The sequence below is a fragment of the Athene cunicularia genome (assembly GCF_003259725.1).
Source record: "Athene cunicularia isolate RWA chromosome 1 unlocalized genomic scaffold, athCun1 chr1_part2, whole genome shotgun sequence".
Taxonomy (NCBI): domain Eukaryota; kingdom Metazoa; phylum Chordata; class Aves; order Strigiformes; family Strigidae; genus Athene; species Athene cunicularia.
The window spans coordinates 45193246-45205578 of record NW_020799092.1 but is presented as its reverse complement, the minus strand read 5'-3'; the positions used below and the strand labels follow the sequence as shown (position 1 = coordinate 45205578).

The window sequence follows — 12333 nt, the reverse complement described above, 5'->3', positions numbered from 1 at the left end:
AGATGCTGTCTCAATTTTAATGTCTTTAAATCACTGTTTATTTCAATTTATACAGTTTTTCCATACAAATATTTGCAACAGTTTGAATTTCAAAAAACATAACATAGACGATAAATATCATGCTATTAAAGTATTAAATTTGTACAAAAATACTTTACAGTTTAATACTTATTTTGTTACAAATAAAAATACATATTTAAGTGACTCATGAACTTTTTTTTTTTTTAACATGATTCAGCATTGAATGTCATTCTGATCTTTTCTGGCAGTGCTGAAATAGAAATCAGAGCTACATGTGTGTGCAGGGGCAGGTGAGCTTGTTCATGTATCGGAAACAGCAACAGGGATACAGTTCAACAGTTTAAATTGACCAGAAACAACTCAGTAAGGTGATTGCTTAGATATGGAGACTCTACAAATGTACAAATCCAGTATCTTTATATTCACCAATAACAGGAATTACCAATAACAACTTGAATACTGGAATAAACCGAATCAGCTGCTGGTGAGCATATAAAGCAACTGGCAGTATTTTATTGCTTGGGGGGGGAGAGGGGAGAGGAAAGAATTTGCGTGATGTGTTTGTAAAATATATTTACAATTTGAAATTCTAAAAACATGTTACAGAGGGTAACGTTTATCATAAAGAAGGCTGAAAACAAAGCATATTAAATGGGACTTTTGTCCCTTCAAGAAATTGGTTACATACAGGTTTATGGATCATTAAAGAGCTTTTGTATCAATCTTCCACTGACATAGTTTAAAAAAAGTCATTTTCTTTAAAAACCTTTCTAATTTGTCTGAGCTCATTTCAGTTTTACTCATCAGTAATCCTCCTTCAGAGGTTTCATCCCACTAAAAAAGTCTCTGCTTAAAAATCCCCACAGGTTGCAAGACACACCAATAAATACTTCATTGCATAGGGAATAACGTATGTTCTCACAGAATTTACCAAAGCGGGGGAGTAATATTCACTGTGTACTGCGGCTTCCTACAAGCATTTTGTTAAAACATCTAAACTGTGCTTTGTCTGAAGAGTGTACTTTTATTGCCAGCAGAGCAAAGGTCCCCAAAATCACAGCTGTAGCCATTAAACCAGAAACTCTGGTGCAGCATATTGCTCTTCCTTGTCCACCAGACAGCACCTTTCTGATAAAATGTTTTTGAAAACCATGTAACTTGGACACTACTGTCAGCAGAGGTTAACTCTGTGCTTTTCCCTCAAACAGGAGCTGCTGCTGCTGAAGGGAGAGGAACGTTTAAATAATGTTTAAAACATCTCCCCAGTTTCTTATTTGGGGGGAAAAAAGGCCCTTACCATTTTTGTACTGTTGCTAATGATAGATTGTTTAGAAAGGAATGAGTTGACTTAAAGGATTAAACTTTTTCCAAAGGAACCATGAATTAATAGAAGCCTTGAGACAGACAGACTGACTTCCTGTGCTTTTTAGTGCTATATAGCATCTGAGCCTCAATCTCAGAGAAATCTTAAAGGGATTTAGCACCATAATTATCGTTTGTTATCAAATGTCCCACTAAAATGATTTTCTGCTATAATGTATTTGTAGGATCCCGTGTCTCTGTATTAACATTAGCGTGTCCACTCTGTTGAAAGAAGGCATTATTCTGATCACTCCACTCCCCACTCACTGAAGTCTGTTGTTCTGAGCTTCCTTTCTGAGATGCCAGTGGGTTTCTGCTAATCACCAGTTCCAGCTTATTGCCAGATTCTGCAATGAGGGGCACAACTAGACAGCAGTCGAAATCTCTGGTGCGAACGTGGTTTACCTGAACGATTAGAAGATTGATTTGTGTTACCATTTTAGGAAAAAGAAATGAGATCACCAGAGAAACAGATATAAATATTCCATGTGGAGAACCATCTATACAAGACTATTTAACCATGGTGCCCATTCTGAAGATACCAGTTAAGTTTTCTACTTCCTTCATCAGAATGTAGCTAAAGAGGGCATATTTACACTGGTGACAGGTGTTGGCAGCTGTCACAACGCCCACTCCACAAATGACATTTATCAGCACATAGTTTTTCTGTCCTTCATGGGGTTTATTAATTTAAATGCAACAGATCACATCTAAAATTTCAATTCAGTTCAGGTCTTCTCTAGTTTTAAATAATACATAATTTTTTTTATTGGGCTAGTTGACAAAAATTTAGCTTTTCCACCATGGTCCTTGGCACTGTGGGGAGTGTGGAGCTCAGTGAGTATGACATTATTACAGCTGCGTCAATCAACAACTTGCATTAAGCACAGAAACAATTCATGTCTATATCAAGAACAGCAAAAATTACAAATCTGTCTGGAAACGCCTTGGGAAATTCCAACTTTCTAGTGAGCATTTGTATGTCTCCTTTGAAGTTCTGAAATATGTAACATTCTGAAAGAATTTGTTTCTTCAAATATGACTTTACAAAAAAAAATCTAGCCTTCCTGCCACTGCATAAAAGCCCAAGTCACCATGAAGTGCCGCCTTTTCTTACTGAGGATCTAAGTGTTTTACACACCCTGTGGCGCAGAGCAATTATGATCATTTGTCCTTCTTCCTATCCCCCTACACACATCCTTTCCCAGCAGAAGTACAAAAGAATGGTACTGCTCATAATTTAAACTATAATAAGCAACATAGATAAGAAGGTTGTTCTAAATAAGTGATGAAAATGGTTCGTGCAGTTTTCTACAAGCACCTCTAGGTACACAGCTACCTAAACATCCTGCAGTGTGTTTACAAAGTAATCTGTACGACATGTCTGTTCACGCTAAACCTGTGTGGTGCCAGAAACATTACCTGTAGAAGTCTGTCATATGGTTTTAAACCTCCCAGATCGCCAGGGCCAGCTGGTCGAATATTTTTAACATACACGCCTTTTTCCAATAAACCATCTGAGACACTGAACCCAAAGTCTTCTCCATCAGAGTCCTTGTACAAAGTTACCTGTGGGGTTGATGTGACATGATGAGAAAGAAAAAAAACCATTTTTTCCACATTTCTACAAGTACTAGGCAGGCTTTCTTCCTAGTGTGTTTTAGTTTGGGTTGCCCTCTCCATTAGATCACTTACCTAATAGGTACTTACAGTATTATATAGGAGTTGGCCCCATTTTGACATTATAGTAATAGTCTGCCTTATTCTTCAGTAATAAACAGCCCTTTTAACTGCTGCTTGTCAGCTGGAAATTTGTGCTTTTTTTTTTTTTTTGTGGTGTGATTTTTTTTTGAGCCTTAGTTTTTTGCTACCCTGTTTTCTAGTTGCCAGGATCTGTGTACAAGATTAAGTTTAGTTTTATTCCAGGGGTTAAGACCTGGCCTCAGCCAAACAACTGATGTCCTGTCTGCCAAAACTTCCCTAAGGCATAAGCGCCACCAGCACCCTAGCCAGCCTGGTTTTGGCCAGGCAGTTGATCCAGCCTGTTAAGGCCTCACCTCAAACGTGCTCAGTATAAGAGTTATAATGCAATCTTTTAAGGAAGTCTGAATAAGGCTCCTTCAGAAAGAGCTTGGAGGCAGTGTTCTTACAGTTACATAGACAACAGATGGTCATTCAAAAGCAGGAAATAGAAGTTGTTAATAAAACTGTTAGAAGGTTTTCTGGGTGTTCAGAGAACAAGCCCTTGCAGGTAGTTTTGTGAATTCAGTTACTTGATAGAAAAGGATTCAGAGATTTCTTTGTAGGTACGTGGTACACGTAGGTTTTTATTTCTGTGAGGTTTTTTTTTCCTTTCTTGTTTCTCTCTCACATCAGGGGTGCAGACTTATGCAAGTAAACTGTGTGAATGAATGGTGTGACAACTGACTGACACTGATACTGGCACAAAATGTGTGTGCAGACGCACTCACACAGGCAAAAATTGTGCTTTTACTGTTATGGCTAATGTCACTTCAGGTTCAAATTACTGGTTCAAAACATACCTTGGCTGATAAAATGGCAACATTAAGAGTGCTCTGTAATTTTTTAATGGCTTGGTACCAGTAATGCTCCATGTGCTGAATCCTTGTGTGTGCCAGCCACCGAATTTCCGTCTGGTGTTTCTGAATTACAGAATCATTCAAATCGGAGGGGACTTTGGGAAGTCTCTAGTCCAACCTCTTGCTCAAGGCAGGGCCAAGACTGACTTCAGATCAGGCTGCTGGGGACCTGGTCAGTATTTCATAGAAGAATCCCAAGGCAGAGCAGTGCTGGGGCACCATGCTGGTTGGTGCTGCCTTCAGCCAGCTTCTGAAATCTTCCCTTAACTGCTATTGTGAAAAGGTAAGCAAGAACAGACAAGGTTGTCTCAAAACAGGACTGAAGAATTTGGTCAGATAAGCAAAGAGCACAGATAGTTGGGTGGGGTTTTTTTCCTGCTCTCAGCAGTTGAATTTACTTGGCTTTAGTGGTTATATCAACAGTGCTTTAACCAGAACGAACAGACTCACTAGTCAGTTTGGCAAGAGCTGAGCTGGCAGAAGACACACCACCAGCTGCTGCAGCATTAGCACCATTTTATCTGTAGATGTGGCCAGTGAATTGCTGGGCTGCTATGAAAACATCTCTTTGTCTCATGCTGTGGTAAGTACAAATACCCCCACACAGTATTTGTCCCTTACTTTGCACCAGTTCCTCCTCTTCTCTCATTTTAATCCCTCTGTCTAGTACAGCAAAAGCAGAAAGCCACACCTAAAGTCCTGTTAGCTAAACTGAAGTCTTTCTCTCTGCCAGTGACTGATTCTCTTATTTGGGTATGAGCTGTCGTTTTAAACTTCCCAGCGGCTACTGTGTTTAAGCTCCTTGTCTTCTTTTCTCCCATCGTCCCCCAAAGTAACTTGTTGCTGAACCTGTCATATTTCCCTCCATCTCAGCATGAAGGAGTCAAAAGGCATTTCAGCTACTGACAAACCTATCTGCAAATTCAAAGTAATTCACCTTAGAATGATTTAAATTTGTATCAACAGCTGCTGTACCAGCAAGACTCTGTGAAACTTCTAATGTGTTATCAACAGAGGCTTTTGCTTGTGATATAGCATGTCTAACATGGTTTTGATATGAAATATGTTTGAAGGTGCTATGAAAGTGCCATAAGACTACCATCCTAGCAAGACTGAAAATGTTAATAAAGGAGAGATATATTTTATTGATGCCTTCATTCATTCAATGAATGAAAAATAATTAGCACCGAGATAACTTTTTTCCCACACCATCACAACGGACAGGAGTGCTTCATGTTAAAGAAGCCTTGAAAACTAAATGTAAAATGTGATAAAGTGCCTAAGAGGAGAAGACTTACTTGAAATACTATGCACTGTTCTAGCGCAGATGGCACAATTTTTAAAGGGAATGTTCCCTTCCCACTTACTCTTTTTCTTTTCCCCTTCCTCTTCTTTCAGGTACTGGAATTAAATGTAGCTGGATCCAACCTCAGATGAACCACAAAAATGTGTGAAACAGAGGACTCTCTGATGTAATCTAGACTGTATTCCTGCCCTAAGGCAGGATCAACTGCATCTAACCCATCTCCAAGAGACATTTCTCTGTCCTGCTTTTTAAAATCTCCAGTGATGGAGACTCCACAGTCTATTAAAAGTAATCCCTTCCAGTGCTTCAAATGTTTTCCTTAGGTCTAAATGAAACCACCCTTACTGAGAGTTAAGCCAGATGCTATCCACAGAGAACAAGATCACTTTATTCTCTCCTTCTGTGCAGCAATGTGAAATGAGGATTATTTTTCACTGGACTCTGTTCAGTACGTTAGCATCCTTCTTTTATTTTCTGACACCAAACTGTACACTCTATTACAGTCAAGACTTTATCAAAGCCAAGCTAGAGTGGAGAATAATTCTGCATGTGCTACAGATGGTGGTCCCATTTGTATGGTCTAGGACAGTGTTGCCTTTTTCCTATTTTTTAGTGAGAGGTCTGTTAGCAAACAAAATACATAAAAATTCCGTTCTACAGATCTATAGGAAGTGCTAGTCCACATTAGCTCACCTTATCTTGCGTCTTATCTATAATAATGCCTGGGGAATGCACATGCTACTTCATGCCCTGCTTAGGAGTCAAAAAAAGGCACATTGCAAATGATAAGGGACATGAAAGAGGAGTTTTGCTGTAGAAGTGAGAAACTGCATTTGCAGGACAGCAGGAAGTAGACAGAGGGAAGCAGAACTTGAGAATGATCATGCAAAGCCTTTTAGTGACACCCCTTCCCCCCCACTGTTCAGGTTGGACCTTCCTGACTTATATGGACTGGGCATTCTGGAAGGGAATTAGTCACTACCCTGCAATCAGAACTTTTATGTACAAAAATATTTTCTTATTTCTCTGGTTCTTCAGATTTACATATCATAAAAGATTTTTAAAAACTGTTTTCCTTATGGCTATCTTCTCTTGATTTTTGCTTTATTTAACAGGAGCTTGGAAATTAAAGAAACTGATACTTACTTAAGGGATGAGTTGCGATTTAACTTTTTTGCATGTTTGACAGCAGTCCCATTTTTTAGGTCCAAGTCATCTGCAGAGAACTTTCTTTTGTATTATAGGTTAAATTTTGGAGCTCCTTCCTTTTAGGGCAGCATATGGTTTAAAAGGGAATCTCAGAGTAAAAACCCTGCTATCTGAAATACCCAGATTTTTATTTAATAATGGGTATGGGCAAAGCCTTACCACATGGTTTTCTCATCTTCACTTGCCAGTAGCCCTGTCTGAAGGGTATGAGATGAGCCAATTCATGCAACACCTAAATCATGCTGTTTTATCTGTACTTGTGATCACAACTGTTTGGAAGGTTTGATCTCAACAGCAAAATCTCCATTATGGGCAATCTGTTAGACTTTTAAATTTACATCAGATGTCTAAGGGAAAAAAAAAAGCTGAAATAGTTCAATTCATATTTTATAATCGATTAAATAGTTACAAATTTTAAATAGAGGCTTATAACTTTTGAGACTGTTTCTATGCTTTTCCTCCCTGTCAAATCTGTGTGAAAATGCTTAATTTAAATTCATAGATCAGCTATTGAGGTATATTTTAATTGACTGTAATTTTAGGTTAATGACTACTTCCAATAATAATACTGAAAAATTATCTGATGTCTACAGCATATTTTCACTCTCAGAGGAATGTATGCTCTATGGAACTCTTAAAAAATGGTCTGCTATCATTTTTAGAAAAATATTAATGCTTACCTAAGTAGATAAAATCAATTAAAGGCATTAATTAAATTTGGGTACTGACATAGCAATCTGCTATCCAGTTAAATTAAATGTTACTTATTAAACCCTCTAGAACAAATGTTTGAAGAGGTTTGTACGACATCTCAATCGTAGCTTCCTCAGGACAAAGACAATTCAAGTACACGCTTGATGAATGTAATGCAGCGAAGAATTCAGGTTAACTTGCTGCAAAGTTTGCAGCATTCAGCAAAATAATGCTCGGGGCTGTGTTACCCTTCTGACAGATGTGCATCTGAGGAGGATAAGCTAGTAATGTCATCTGCTCACCATGCTGCTCCGTTAGACTTATTCATTTGTGTTTGTAGCCTGAGCAGTTTTTGTCCGTTCTTATTTTCTTTTACCTTATGCAGTCAGACTGGCTATTGATACATTCCATTTTTATGGCTTTTTCTTTGGCAGAATCATATCTTACTGTGCTCTCACAATCAGATTATGATAAAACAGTGGAATATTGACCTTAACTGGCTCATTTTCTGCAATCAATCTCACAGTATGAACTCTGATCTATAGGGCACATAGGCCCTGACTCAACAGGCATGCAGACTTATCACACCAAGGCAGTAAATAGGCACCTGATGTGTCCTGCTGAGGAAACTGGGACAGCTGAGCAGCATGCAGCCAAGTACGTGCTTGAAAGTCTTGCTGAGATAAGTCTTAGGTAAACTGTCTCTTAGCTTCTGTTTCAAAGACTGTTCATAACATCACAGTTTTTGAAAACAGTTTTTATTTCACTGGTTGTCCTGTCAGTGGTCCAGCTGATTAAGACATTGGCCAGTAAGATCCATTATGAAAGACACTTGAATCGAATCATTTGTCTTGACAGTGAAGTCATTCCTGTGGCATTGCAGCTCTTTTGGAAAGCAATCATTGGACAAGCTGTCCATCAGAAATAGCAATGAACATCTGGTTAAACTAGAGGTATAATACAAAAATGAAGGAGGAGAGAGAAAGTGACAGGCACATTGCTAGACAAGAACCAGTAAGAAAACTAACAAATAAGAACTTGCTAAGATGGGCATGAATACAAAAGCAGCCCATGATGCTTGGGTTGCATGTGTGATCACAGGGGTACAAGCCCACTTCGGTAAATCAGACCGTAAGATCCAGTCACTGGTTTCTGTTTTTCTTAAAGGATTGTAACGATTTGGAAAACCCTTGGAGCAGGTTCAACTTTTAGATTTTTTGAAAGGAAATGTCTCTTTTCTGGATGATGGAACAGACAGTATAAGCAAACTGAACATCACTATATCAGACATGGGAAAAGTGGGAATATTGTCTGAACAAAAACTGGAAATTACTAAACCAGAAGGTCACAGCAATCTTAAAAAACTGAAGAACTGAAGACAACTGAAGAAAGAGTAAGCTCAAGAACAGTGTATTTTTTACTGCCAGGACTCTAAGAGCTAGCAGCTATCAGAATATCAACTCATTAATAGAAATCTGACTCCTCCTTTCCAGGAAAGGATCTATTTTATCAATCACGAAAGGTTGGTTTTATAATCCATAGGAGAAAACTATGCCTTTGCTGAACATGAACACACCATGAAATGCCTACTGGCATAGTTGTCGTTTTATATCTCACATTTACTCGCCACTCAGGAAAACTGAGCACAGTAACTAACTCCATTAATCACTTCACATCAAGCTGGAAACATTAGTATTTTAAAACTATCACAACACATCATATTGATTGCTTACATTGACAACGAATTACTTTTCCATATAGAAAATCCACTTTCTACTACCTTCTATGTTCAATTAGCCCATACTCAGTGAGTCTTTACCTCACTGAACTAAAGTGAACAAACTACAAACCAAACTCAGTCAAGCCCGCAAACCAAACCAACTCTCTTGAGAATGCCAACATGTGGCATCTTAAAATTTCTCCATGCTTCTGCCTCCTCTTTGGGAAGATTTCAGACTTTTAAGTGGATGATGAGTGCAGGAGATGGGAGGCTCATTCCAATCAAGTAGAACAGCATTATAATGTTCCCCAAAGTTTTGGAATCTGGCTGATGTTATTGCCTCACTGGACTTGAGACTTAAACTGGTAAGGTGTTTGCTCTGCATATCTAAAGTATCCAGTACTTCCTTGGGGTGCAGAGCCACCTTTATATCACCAGGTGATTTCAAGTCTTGAGCAGTGAAAAGTTGCATAGACTGAAGATTATTTATCCTTTTTATAGCAAAGGAATTATAAAGAGAAGTGAAGCAATATCTAACTTGAATTAACATTCTATATTACATACGTTGAATCTCATGTATTTGATTCAAAATGAGAGTTAATTTGAAAGAGGACCAATGGGAGCCCCAAACCCTCCTGAGTAATTTCCTAAAGAAATGTATTTTATAGAAATTAAACTTTGCTTCCTTAATGAACACATTTTGCAGAGATGAGTTATTGGTATTGTTGATTTAAATTACCAGTGGATCCTCCTTGCAAAAGAGCAGTCTCTTTTGAGGATTTATTGGAAAATGATATAGTAGACAAGGATGCATCTTATTTGTTTGTTTTCCCCACAAAGATATATCATTAATGTGTTTGTAAGAACTAATATGCATGGCCCCCAAATTACATCTGTGGAGTCATTATAAAAAGTGCTTACTGTATTGCCATATAATTAGATTCCCTATGCTGAATATATTATTTCAAATCTGTCAGACGAAAATTACAGACCTTGTGTAACTCCACAGGAGTTGGTGACATGATTTCTTTCATTTCTTGCTTAATTTTTTTCAGAACCATGGACTTTCTCCCCACATCTGATGGCAATGTGTTGCTACGAGTAGCTTGACTGTAATGTGGCCTTACAGTACTTCTTTCCTGGAAGCTGGCTTGTCTCCCCAGCTGGTTACGAGGTTGTGTGTTTTCATGATTCAAACTCATTGTACTTCCTGACATAATTGTGGCCTAGAGCATTAATGAACAGGTTAATTTTAAATACAGAATGTGAGTTAAGTGGTTAATTCACAACAGCAGGAAAAACATCTCTATTCTTTGTTAAAACACAATCACTCAGGGCACAGCAAAAGGCAAGAGGATAGATGTTCAATCTGCTTGCAAGTCACTATAAAATAAAGGACCACAACAAAACACAACAACAATAACAGAACCCTATGGGCAAAAGTTTTCAGATGGCATTTCAAACTAAAATACTGAGCACTAGAATGGCTATGCTGGTAAGATAATCCCCTGGCAGACTGAAGAGTGTGTAGTATAATTGCTTATTTAAAAAATATTTTACGTGTAAATAAAATGACATTTAAGTTGCAGCATAATTGCATTTGCTGGAATTGGAGCTATAGAAGGCATTTACAATTCAGACTGTGCGTGTAAGGTCAAAAAATGTTCAGCAGAGTATATAAACCACTCTAGAGTCAGCACTGGCGGAGAGCGTGCCCGTATGCCATCCCAGGCCAGGGAAAGCTCAGTGCAGGTAATCTCACTGCATGGAAAGAGACTTTGCAGAACACACATATTGCAAGAGTAACTACCTTAGCTTAGCACTTATACCTCTGAGATACAAGCCCTGTCTCACTGCTGTTTTTAATCTCAGTAAAAGCTAGTCTTTTATGTTAGATGCAAGAATACATGGAGGGTGAACTCTTAAAAGACGATGATGGGAGTCATCTCATCCACTGGGTGGAATGGTGGAAGAAGCACCCGTGCACAGCAAGGAGCCTTCTCCCGTGTGAAAGGCTTTCTGCTCTGGGGAATGGGAGGCAAATGTGTTTTGGCACAGCCACCATACAGAGATGTCACTGCTGGGATAGTGTACACTGAATTTCCTATTTATTCTTCCTGGTGCTGATGGACAACTGGAAACAGAAATTGAAGTCCATAACCTGAACTTTGACCAGGGCAGGATGCAGGCAGCCTGTTTGAAAAGCAGAAGTAAAAATGAAGGGGGAAAAAATAAGGGGAAAACAGGCAAATAAACGTTTGCTTCTGACTCTCATGAGCATGTCTGTCACCCTTCTTTCTCCCAGCTCCGGCACTACTTTCATGACCAGATAATATATTGTAGCCTTAACAGTCTGTCTTGTGCTCAGTAATGACTGATATTGCTGCCTGATGGAGCAAAAGCATCTAGAGGGCTTTGCAAACAGCAGTTTTCTTTGCTCTTTGGCTGAAGACCTTGAAATGAAAAATGATAAGGAGTCCTTGACTATTCAATGGCACTTCATAAAACAGAGGCATTGCCATTCTCAGCATCCTGACAGACTGAATGAGTCTTGCTTTCTTTTCAGAGCTGTGGGTTGTGCAACAAGGTGCTGCTATAAATGATACAGCATCTACAGTTCTGAATTTCACTTTTGTAAAAGGCTGAGGAAAATTTAATGTGTTAAAGCAACTGAATTCTGGTCAGCATGAATGATCTATTTCCATTTTGGTATTATATATTTCTATATCCTTTTATTGTGCTCTGAATATTGAAAACTGAAAGAGAAGCCTGCTGTACTGAACCATATCTAACTATGGAATTAAACCAGTATAACATTTTCTCCTACGTTTCTCTGGTTTGCAATAACAAATACATGAGAATCACATTTTGCTACCCATACATGCAATACAAAAGCCATAAATCTGAGGAAGTAAATTAATCTGAACTGAGAAACTTTCACCCACTTATGCCATTCACATTCCTCCTGGCTGCTAAAGGACTTTATATAACATAAAAATGAAAATGAGATTCTGCCAGTTTTGCAGCTCCAGGAATTTAAAAGAACATAAAAGAAAATATTTTAGGACGTTTCATTCCATAGCTTTAAGTGGCAGTATAATCTTAATTGTTCTGATTAGACAACTTAGTGAAAAGGTGGTTAGAAAAATAAAGACTCAAAGTTACTCTGTCTCTGTTTCCTTCCCTCTCTGTCCCCCTCACAATCTAACATGAAGCATGGTTAGATTTGCAATTAACTTCAGGATGAAATGTGAAAATTTCTTACGTAGTGAAAAAACTGCCATATAACAAACATTTCTTACATTGGCAGCTTTTTTTTGCAGACTGGTAAGATTGCAGGTAAACATTTTGAAAAGCTGATTTTCTTTTATGTTCATCTTAATCAAATTAAGTTTCAGTTTAAAAGACAACCTACAACATGC

At 38.3% G+C, this 12333-nt stretch overlaps 1 protein-coding gene across 17 annotated transcripts in view; it reads right to left on the bottom strand.

Annotated features, from left to right (window-relative positions):
• Positions 1-14: 14 nt before the first annotated feature.
• GRIP1 (glutamate receptor interacting protein 1) overlaps positions 15-12333 on the bottom strand; it is a 235284-nt gene continuing 222965 nt past the window's right edge. For 11 of the 17 annotated variants that reach the window (XM_026841100.1, XM_026841106.1, XM_026841112.1 and 8 more), the window contains 3 exons: positions 9904-10137; positions 2806-2952; positions 15-1788 (listed from right to left, as the gene is read on the bottom strand). In XM_026841100.1, the coding sequence (XP_026696901.1) occupies positions 1552-1788; positions 2806-2952; positions 9904-10137 (618 nt within the window). In that variant the 3' untranslated portion in view covers positions 15-1551. Of the gene's footprint in view, positions 1789-2805; positions 2953-9903; positions 10138-12333 lie in introns of those variants that run through there. The other 6 variants (XM_026841111.1, XM_026841113.1, XM_026841115.1 and 3 more) reach the window with 5 other exon arrangements.